Source organism: Corvus brachyrhynchos, unplaced genomic scaffold, assembly GCF_000691975.1.
Source record: "Corvus brachyrhynchos isolate BGI_N302 unplaced genomic scaffold, ASM69197v1 scaffold62, whole genome shotgun sequence".
Classification (NCBI taxonomy): domain Eukaryota; kingdom Metazoa; phylum Chordata; class Aves; order Passeriformes; family Corvidae; genus Corvus; species Corvus brachyrhynchos.
Window position 1 is genome coordinate 3,324,746 of NW_008236629.1, and position 10,660 is coordinate 3,335,405.

The 10,660-nt window shown below is 46.2% G+C and overlaps 1 protein-coding gene across 1 annotated transcript in view; it reads left to right on the forward strand.

Annotated features, from left to right (window-relative positions):
- Positions 1-10,660, forward strand: part of TH (tyrosine hydroxylase) — a 22,801-nt gene extending 12,141 nt beyond the window's left edge. Inside the window, 6 exon segments of the mRNA XM_017726621.1 lie at positions 21-137; positions 271-340; positions 642-698; positions 1,286-1,381; positions 1,542-1,675; positions 3,950-10,660. Coding sequence (XP_017582110.1) covers positions 21-137; positions 271-340; positions 642-698; positions 1,286-1,381; positions 1,542-1,675; positions 3,950-4,109 — 634 coding nt within the window. The 3' untranslated portion in view covers positions 4,110-10,660.

The window sequence follows — 10,660 nt, forward strand, 5'->3', positions numbered from 1 at the left end:
GAGCGGCCCGGCTCCCAGCCCGGGCCGGTGGCCGGCCTGCTGTCGGCACGGGATTTCCTGGCCAGCCTGGCCTTCCGCGTCTTCCAGTGCACGCAGTACATCCGCCACGCGTCCTCACCCATGCACTCCCCCGAGCCGTGAGTATTGCCTGGCCCCATGGCCTCCCTGCCCAGAGTGTCCCACCTGGTCAGCAATTACCCTTTCTCCCCGACAGACACACTCTGTCTGCTGCTGACTGTGTTTTCCTCCTTGCCCCGCTCTCCTTGGCAGGGATTGCTGTCATGAGCTGCTGGGGCACGTCCCGATGCTGGCTGATAAGACATTTGCCCAGTTCTCTCAGGTAAGGTGCTTATCTGCTTTCTCCTCCTTGAGAGGTCAGAATCCAAACCCCAGTGTTGCCACCTAAACCTTTCTTGCTCCTATTAACCATGATGTTCCAAAGTTCCAGTCATGGACCAAGACCCTAACTAATACTGATTCTGCAACAAAGTGGATTTAGTCTGAGCACGATGTCCCAGCAGATTCCTGGCATGGCAGGGCAGCAGTATCTGTGGTCTCGAGGCAATAAAACAGAGCAATGAATGTATAAGGTCCACAGACCAAACCTGTCCTGATGTTTGCCCCTTCCCTTCTCTTCCTAGGACATTGGACTGGCATCTCTGGGAGCAACTGATGAAGAAATTGAGAAACTAGCAACGGTAAATTTTCCTCCTTGCTGGATGGGGGGCACAAACACTCCAGCAGTGCTTTTGTGGTATCAAGGGGACTGGTCCAGCCTGGTATTCCAAGACTGGCAGGTTCAGAGCTCCCACCCAAGCTGCCCTGCTCTTTTAGTGATGACTGTGCAGAGCAGAGATCAGTTAAAGAGCAGAGCTTGCTTGCACATTAACCCAATTTTCTCGGGCACCAGTAGTATCATCAAGCATCATATTTCCAACAGCAGCCCTGCTGGGACTCTTTGGGGTGGGATTAAATGACATCCACTTCCTTTGGCTCTCCCTCAGCAAGGTGACCAGTCCTGCTCCAAGGACACCGAACAGCAGCATCTCACAGCAGCTGGGTGCAGAGGGAACAAGCCCAGGGACACAGACTCTCTGTCTTGGTGTAGCAGCAACTTAGTTTAGTACTTTTCTCTGAAAGCAAAGTGTGGGGAGGGGACAAAGAGGCAGGTGCCTGTTCCTTTAAATAACCCCAAACCCTGGCCACGATGCAAGGGCTCAGAAGTGACAGGGAGATGAAGATGAGGAGCTGTGTCCCCCAGGAATTTTTCTTTTTCTTTTCACAGCTTTACTGGTTTACAGTGGAGTTTGGGCTCTGCAGACAGAATGGAATAGTCAAAGCCTATGGAGCTGGGCTCCTCTCTTCCTATGGGGAGCTCATAGTAAGTCCCAGCATAACTTGCCTCTGCTCTAGGCCCTGTAGAGAAAAACACCTTCTGCCTCTGTGCAAAGACTTTCCTCAATCTGTTCTCCACCTTCTCCTACCCCACGTCTCTCCAATCCCCTCAGTTTCATGCTGGAATTTTTCTGCTGTGTTCGTAGCACTCCTTGTCAGACGAACCAGAGGTGCGGGACTTCGACCCTGATGCTGCAGCTGTTCAGCCCTACCAGGACCAGAACTACCAGCCTGTTTATTTTGTGTCTGAGAGCTTCAGTGATGCCAAAAATAAATTGAGGTAGGACTGGGCAGTGAGAAAGACCCAAACAGAAGGACATTAAGGTGTTATATATTAAAACAGGGCTTGACATTATGGCTGCTTTCAGTTCAAGTTCTCAGAAGTGCTCTGAAAATTTTGATCAGGTCTTTTGAAGTAAAGCAGTTCTCCAGTTCCTACAGGGAACATTCTTGACATGAATGGAATTGTCCAGGGGAAAAAATGAACTTTTGCCTCCTAGGCTGGTTAACATGGGTTAGTGGACCCCAGAGACCATCCCACCAGGGTAACTGGGTTTCCCCATCCCATGGGACTACAAACAGGATGATATGGGGCAGGTCTACCCACAGACATCTGTTCAGAAGAGCATTTTCTTGGTCATACCCAGAGCTGCCCACAGGAGGAAAGCTCAGTCCTTGGATTGCTTTGATTGACAGAGGAAAACTTTGCCTATACCATTTTTATCTTTGCTTAGGAAAGAGACAAAATGGGGTGAACATGATTTACATGACTTTACAGTTCCTGTAAGAGAGGTATTTAATACAAATAACGTGGTGAGGACTGCTATATTTCAGCTTCTGCTTTTATTACCCTCACTTGCACTGTTCATACAACCTGGAGTCCAGCTGCAAGCACCCGGGGAGCCTGTCCTCACACACACACGAGGCAGCTTTAAAAAAACCCCAACTGCTGCCTAATGAGTCATTTCCTTGCATTTAAAAAGGGAAAATGCACCACATACACAGCCAAGATTGGGCTAGAGGGTCTTGACTGTGACAAGCACTGTAAATGATCCTCTTTAAAGAGCTCAGAGACCACACAGATGCTACTCTATGAGGTGAAAGCACTGTGTCTTTTGCATTACTGACAGCTGCCACCACAGTTCTGACTATCAGTGTTATGCCTCGAGAAAAGCCTCTTTCCTCAGAAAGGACACACTCCCCCCATGCCCTTCCAAGCAGCCATGCCGTATCTATATGATTCAAAAGGTGTCAAGTGAGCACACCCCTTTTGGAGGGCAGGTTTCTAGCCATTAGCAGCTGTGCTATGAGCCATCGCTGTGGCTGATGGCATTAACGAGAGGTGAGCTGGACCTTGCCTGGTAGAACTGAGAGGAACCACATCTTTTAGGAGGAGGGCAATGTGAGTATGCAGAAACCCCCTTTGTTTGCACTTCTTTTTGTTGTTTTCCTGCCATGGCATGGCAGCTCCCTGCCAGGGCCAGCGTGCGCCTTGGACCGTGTTTTCCCTTGGCCCTCTGAGCTGTGTTTTCCCCCAGATCCCTCCAATTCTGGCTTCGGCATGAAGTACCAGCTAGAGGAACATCTGTCTCCATCTGGGAAAGGGCTGCGCTTCCCCGAGCCAGAGCAGACCCGCGGTAGCCACAAGAGGGTAGCCTAAGCTAAGCAATTCAGGAGCGAAAGGGTGAAGCCTCAGCAGAGGCGAGGAGCATGCCTGTTGTTAGCGCTGTTTGTCCCCTCGTGTTCCCAAGCCTTTCCAGCATGAGACTGCAGCCATAAGTACCTAAATATAGATTTTCAGCTCCATATTCACACAGCCCCCAAACGAAAAAGCCCTACGTTGTCAAGTATACAAATCTTAGTGCTGGAAGTGAATGTGGGCAGCTTTGGGGAAGCCCTACCCTTGATTTGATTTGCTTTCACTTGACCACGTACTTCTCCATTAGAAAAGCAGCAACAAGCTCTTGCTCTTGAGAGATACCAGGTAAAGTCAAGCTCATCACTGAGATCCAGGCTGCATTTGGCTTTGGGTGCAGCAGAGCAGCTTTGCTCAAGCACAAGGCTCTGGTGACGTTATTCTCATCCTCTAGCTCAGGTCTGAGCCACTGCCTGTCAAGTCTATCCTTAACATGCCACACAGCCAGTTTCACCCTCCTCAAGCAGAGATTAGTCAATAAATGCATGTCAGGAAGGATTTAGTAATATAATACGATAATACCACAGTCTTTCCCTGCAATTAGCTTCTAAATCTCCTTGGCACTTTTTGAAAAAGGAATTGCAGCAGAGGATGCCTGGCAGTGGCCATGGAGGTGACCAGTTTGATGTACCCTCCACTTTGGTACAGCCCACAGAAAGCCACAGTCAAACTCACGGTTTTCTGTAACAAACAGAAGGGATCTCAACCACAGCTATGACCCTGTGGTGCTGGAAAGGTGGAAACTCTGCCTAAAGGAGGCATTAACCTGTTGGAATCCTCCTGGGTAAATGCAAACGGGCAGGAGGGAGCCTCAGGACTCATCTCTCATACCCAGCCTTCTGCACGCTTCCCTTGCAGGAGCTACGCAGCACACATCAAGCGGCCCTTCTCGGTGAAATACGAGCCCTACACCCACAGCATCGAGCTCCTGGACAGCCCTCAGATGATCTGTCACTCCCTGGAGAGCGTAAGGGATGAGCTTCACTCGCTGATTAACGCGCTCAATGTTATCAGTTAATACAAGAACTGAGCCATTTCCGTCCCCTCTTCCCTCCCAGCCCCCGACGTGCCCGCTCTGCCCTCACCTCGCTCCCAGGTAATTCCTACCTGTCTTCTCCAAACATTGGCACTGCTGCCTGTCACCACGCGACCCCAACAGCTTTCCACTTTTGTACGTAGGGCCAGCTCGGAGGAGGGCAGCGGGATGCACCCAAGGCCTGGTGGTTCTTTTGGTAGCTTTTCTACTGGCTGCTGGAAGAGGCTTAGCAGAGACAAAAAGCATGGCCAAGCTAAAAAGTTAAGTCAAGAGCTGTGTGCTAGGTTCCTGGGTGCAAGGAAGAGGAGAAAATCTACTTTATTTAAAAAGAAAAAAAAGACAAGATAATTTTTTTAAATTGCAATTTGAGAGAAAAATTTAATCTGTTTGGTTTTTTTAATCCCCAAAGCAACTCTTATAGCAACTTCATGAGTCTTGTTCTTAGTTATTCTAACATCAGTATCACCTGATGTAGCTCAGGTGTGTGAATAATGCTATTGCTGGCCACTTCTGAGGAAGGTAAACATCTAGTTTGGATGCTCAAACCCAGTTTCATGCAGTTTTCAGTGCAGATATTAATGGTTTGATCTGACCCAAAGCTCTCAGTTTTCCTCCCCCTGCTTTTGCCCTTCTTATCTTCTTGCAGGCTGTCTCATAACTTAGCGGTTTGCTCAGAAGTTTGGCCCAAGGTTATGCAGCTGTGCAGTATCAGAGCTGGGCTTGGGATGTGTGGAGGCTGCTAAACAGCTGTGGGGGACAGCAAAGGGGAGAATTACACAGAGTTGTTTGCATGATCACTTATAAGATTCCTGTGTCGACTTTTGCCATCCTTATCCACAGTGTATGATTTTCATAATTTCCTCTTTAAAGAACTGCAAGACTTGGCAGTGAAGCTTTGGCTATTAACACGGCTAACATTGTTCTCCAGTGTTACTTCTACTGTGGCTCAGTCATAATAGTTTACAATCCATTACTCTTTATCCCATTTCAGACCTCCACATATATATGCTTAACCCCCAGTTCTCTCAAATTTTAACTCCTTAGCTACTGACAGCACTTAGTCTCCAGCCTGCTTCAATCTCTCCTTTCTGTTTCTTTTCTTATTTGACCCTTCCTCCTAAATTCCTCCTAAATTGCTTAAAAGGCCATTACTGAAATCAGCAGTTTGACACCAGGGCTAGCTGCTTTTCCTCAAGTTGTTCCTTCTCGTCGGATTTTCCTGTAAACTGATAAAACTACTGAGTTCATTCAGTTATTGTCATTTTAGAGAACTTTTTCCAAAGCTGCAGCTATGATTTCCCAATCTGGGTGGATCCAGATCATGAGCTGTAATTCTCAAGGCTCCCTTAAGAGCTGTAACAATTTTTCATTTGGGTTCTTCAGATATTACTACTAGATTAAATAGCTGGAGCAAACTATGCAAGACTAAGGCAGGCTAGGCCATAGTTTAGCTATCTAGCCATGAAAATCTTACTGGTGACTTCAGTAAAATAGACTAAAACAAACAAAAAAAGAAAACAAGCAGACAAGATGTAACAATAAGTCTGTATAGTTAATGCATGGGTTATGACCTTGTTAACAAGAGCAGTGCCAGTTTACTGGTCTGCAGGTTGCTGTGTCTCCTCTCCTTTGGTAGTGTGCAGCTCCTGGGTTGCTGCCCATGAGAGTAGCAAGGATGCTCCAAACCCTGCAGCAACGCCAGGCTCCTGATCAGGACCAGGCAGGAAATCTCTGTGGAGGCATTCGCTTTCTGGTCTGACCTCCAGAACTGCTCCAGAACTGTAAAGGTCTGAAGGTGGTCATCTCTAGGTCTCCAAAGCACTTCACAGTCATTATCTGCCTTCTTAAATATCTACAATTAATGCAATTCGTAAAAAGACCAAATTCATTAATATGGAATGAAAAGCCAACTTAGAAATCCTTGCAACTGCAGGAGACCTCAAATCCTCTGCCTTGCCTTGGAGTTTGCATTGCTTCTCCCTGACTCTGTCATCCACTGCATTTTGGAGGAGCTGTAGTAAAATCTGCTGTCCTGCAAAAATAGAAAATAAGCAAAACTTGCAGCATAACCCAGCACCATTAGTATGCAAGCACACAAACAGCTGTGCTGCAGCCAGGGGGAAGGTGAGCACCAGGAGGGCTGCACCCCCTTGCTTTTGGGACATGAGGCTGAGCTGGGGGGTCTGAGTGCGGGGGCTCGGGCTGCACAGGCGCCAGAGGTCCCTCTTTGGGCCATTTTCAGTGTCTGTGTTCTTGACAAATCCGTGACAGATTCCAGAATTTTTTGGCCCCTTAGGGGGACATCTGAGACACATGAACCCATTTGTATTTACTATTGCCCTCACCTATTTAATATCTTAGAGGATTTATCCTATTAGTAACTTATTAGACCCCCTTTCATTTTGTCTCTAAGGCTTGTTCCTTTGTATCTGTTTTCAAATACATTACTTGGCTCCTTATTTCATAAGCCATATATGAATTGGATCCTTGCTTTCTCCTTTTACCCATTTTTCTCATGTTGCTCCTTCTACCAGAGCATTGTTGCCTTCTTTATCTTGCCATAATATTTTAGAGCCTTAGACATAGGGCTACAAAGGGACAGGCTATCCAAACAAAATACGGTAGAGTTGTAAACCAATCCCTAATCTATCACTGCTTTTAAAGCTGCTGATAGCAAGGTTTCAGACCATTATTTTGGATATTGTCCTAGAATTTTCTATTATTAATAATCCAATTCCTTTCCTTCTACCAGTCTGGGTGATTGCAGGTGGTAGGGTATATACAGTCCTTGCTCAATCCCCTATTATGCTAGCTATTAAGACTTGAATTCTTCACTTACAACCGCCCCCTTCCCACCCCTCCCCCCTGTTCATCTTACCCTGTTTCAGGTGCTGTTCCACACCTATGAACAACTGTCTGTAACAGCACTGTTACAGTTCCAGCAGTTGTATTCCTTTCATGTGGGAGAACCTCAGCCTGTCCAGGAAAGGCATTCATTGTGGCAAAGAGATACTGATACCTCTCTTTAGTTTGTGACAGTTTATCGGGGTGATCCCTTTGCAGTGTTTGTCACAGTCCTTGGTTTAGCCAATGCAGTAGAGTTGGCAGCTTTCTTTTACTAATCCACATTTGCACACCTTAGGCAGTTTTTATTTATGTCCTCTGTTTCTTGCTTCATTTGAGGCCAAATATTAACTCTTTGCACTCTCTTCAGAGTACCCTACACTTCTTTATGTAGCTCATTATGACAGTGTAAGATAACTTGCTCTTATTCCACTGGCCACAGTATCCATCCCATTTTCTATTTTTAGCTGACACCTGGTTGGGGCTGCAGTAAACAAAGTCTGAGTTAATTTATCTACTTGCTCAATAAATTATTTCTCAGTATTGCTTGCAGTCTTCACATTACTTCAGCATCCTTTACATATATTTTATTCCCACTCTCCCTCTAAGCTTGTAAAATAGAACTCCTGATTTCTTCATAGGTGTCCCATTTTGTGCTTGCCATTGCCTTTCTCCCCATCATGCATCCGATATTTTGTTCTATTACCAGACAGTAGCTATCTGTAGAGATGTTGTGTAGAGGGGTTTGTCTTCTACTGACAGCCTGTAAGCCCCTTGCCATGATCCTTTCTCTAGTTTGCCCGTTATTTGTTCCCTCATTCCACTGATAGGAGTGTGTTGGGTTGTTCTTCCTCTTTGTTCAAATGCAGCACTCCCAGGAGTGTGCAGTGCCTTTGGTTCATTCCTGGTTTCCAATAAAAGGATATCCCCATTAATCTCCATTTCTTCTCTTTGTGAGTAAGAGCAGAGGGGTACAACTGGGGTACAACTGCACTATTGAGGGGAAAAGCCTTGAACTCCATCACAGCCCAGACTGTCTCTAACCAGGTTTTCTCATGGCCAGGGAAATTCTGTCCAGCCACTGGAGAGGACTCACATGCTACTGGTATCCATTTTCCTCCCCTATTTCTCTGTAGAAGCGCTGCTCCCACAGTATCAGCTCACTTGAAATTCTTGTTATGAATAATTTTCCTTTAACTGGAAGTTTTAGTGCAGAAGCTTTTCAAGCAGCTTCTTTCATGTCAGATAAAGCACTGCCTCGATCTTTGCTCCAGCTCCCTCCCTGATTCTTTTCCTGTCATTTCCATGACGCTCTGCTGCTATTAGCAAAGATGGATACACTGCCATAAGATACTAACACAGCTATAGATATGCTGCCATAAGAAATTAAATTCTCTCAGCACTCTTCAGAGTTGGGATTGATTAGTGGGAGTCTTTATTTCACAGAAAGCTTAACTTTTCTAGCATTTATCCATCGTCTTGTTTCACCAGTTTCAGAGTCAGGGCATTTAACTTGAGGTTGTTTTAACTGTGCCATATTCAAGTTGACATTAAATCCCATTTGGTCTATTAATTTTAAAACTCAGATACATCTCTCTTGTACCTCTTCTTCTGTAGCTGCTGTTCCCCAAATATCATCACATAAGGCAATCTCTTTTCTTTGTCCCTCACAAACATCACTCAAACACTTTGCTCACACAAGCATGTGCAGCAGGGCAGGTGCTCGGCCCTGTGGGATACAGCTAAAGGTATATTGTTTTTCTCCTAATGTGAAAGCAGCTCTGTCAATTGCTTCTTCCCCTGCATTCTGCCATATGGAAGCTTAGTGTGAATCGTGGGGGTGCATTTGTGCCACCATCTCTCCTATTTCATCCGCTGTCCAAGGAGCTTGACTCAGACTCAGGGCTGCCAGGGACCACAGAGATACCTGTGCTCCACTGGGAGTGGGTGGCTGGTACATGGTATCATGTCCTACTGCTCATGTCCATGACATTCAAGCAGCTGCCTATCAGTTTATTAAAGACTCTCCATCTCCCTCGAGCCTATGGACTGGTAGTGACTGTGCCAATTGGATCCTTGTTTTACCACCCTGCTGGGCAATTTGATTAAATGCCTATGGTGGCAAGATTAAAGGTTTATCAAGGAGGTGCCCAACGTACAATGGATAAGAGCTGGTGGAGCACACACTCTAATCAATTTACCGCTTAATCCCCATTTAATTCTAAATATAAGCAGTTTCTCTACTGTTGTGCTGCCTTTCAGTGGCTTCTTATCTGCAGCTACCTGCCTTGGGGTCATTTTTTTTTCATTTTAACAGCTACAGCAGTTTGATCTGCCATACCCATCTACCCCGGGACAGCATTTGGAGTCTTTGTGGGATAGGCTGTTATTCTCAACTTCTCTTTCTTTTCCCTTTTGCCCATATCATCCTTGAAATCTTCCTGTGATGGCTCCTGATCCAGTTCTCTACACCACTTTCTGGAACTCCAGCAGTTATTTTTAATTTTTGCATCCCAGTCTGCTTTTGCAAGTGTCTAATTTTAGCTTTGCATTTACTATGATCAGGTCCCTTTTGAGCTCTCCCTTGCTCCAGGGCGAATCACTGCACTATATATGTTAATCACTCTCCTTACTTCTGTAGTTTTTCCTTCTCTTTTTCTAAATTCATCTGATTCTCTAATTACCATTGCACATCCTTATTGCCTTTTTGGGCCACTAGATGGTATTCCTTTTGTAAAGACAAACTTAATTCAAGTCACTGGATAGACCTTTTTAAAACACAATTTTCCCGTTGACGCAGCTGATGTTATGATGTTGCCTTGGTATAGATTATTGCTGCTTCCCATAACAGTCCCACTAATAGAGGCAGTGAATCCTTGAGTCTCTTTTCATCCACTCTCCCATATCGGGAAACATTTGGTCTCTATCACCCATCGGCTTCCTGTGGGCTGGAGAGGCGCCCACAGCCCCTGCTGTAATCTCTGATATTGTTGGGATTTCCTGCAGCCCTCCAGTATTCCTGGTTTTAGTCTTTTTCCTGAGTTGTCTTGGATTTTTCCCATGCTTTCAATTTTGTCTTAAGGTATCCCTCAAGTATTGTGCACAAGGCTGGTTAGGTTTGTAGAGTTGCCTTGAATGAGATCATAGAATCATAGAATGGCTTGGGGTCCAACCCCCTGCCACGGGCAGGGAACCTTCCACTAGATCAGGTTACTCAGAGCTCCACACAGCTTGGCCTCAAGATCACTCAGAGAAAAAGCCTTTCAGGATCTACCCAGTCACACCCTTCACCAAAAGATGTTATCAATTCCCTTTTCCTAACCGTGGAGCAGATTTGTAGGATTATGTGGCTGCTTAGAGCTAAGCACGAGCTCATGTCCTTTGGGTGGGTCATGGGGTCCTTCATACCATTCCCCCAGACCTCACCAAACATGACTGCAAGTCCTATAAAAAGTGACTGGGGAAAGCCAAAGTGATGGGTCAGCCCAGGTTAAACTCTCCCCTGGATGGAACGCGGGCAGGCCAGGGAGGAAGAAAGGGGAAAAGCCTTCCTCAGAGCCAGGCCCCACCACCCCCTCTGGTGTGTGCCTGTCTCAGTGCCTCGCTGAGCAGTCTCGCTGTTGTCGCTGCTGCTGCTGCTGTGGGTGGATCTGTCTGTCTGTCTCTCTGTCTCTCTGTGTAAAGAAATA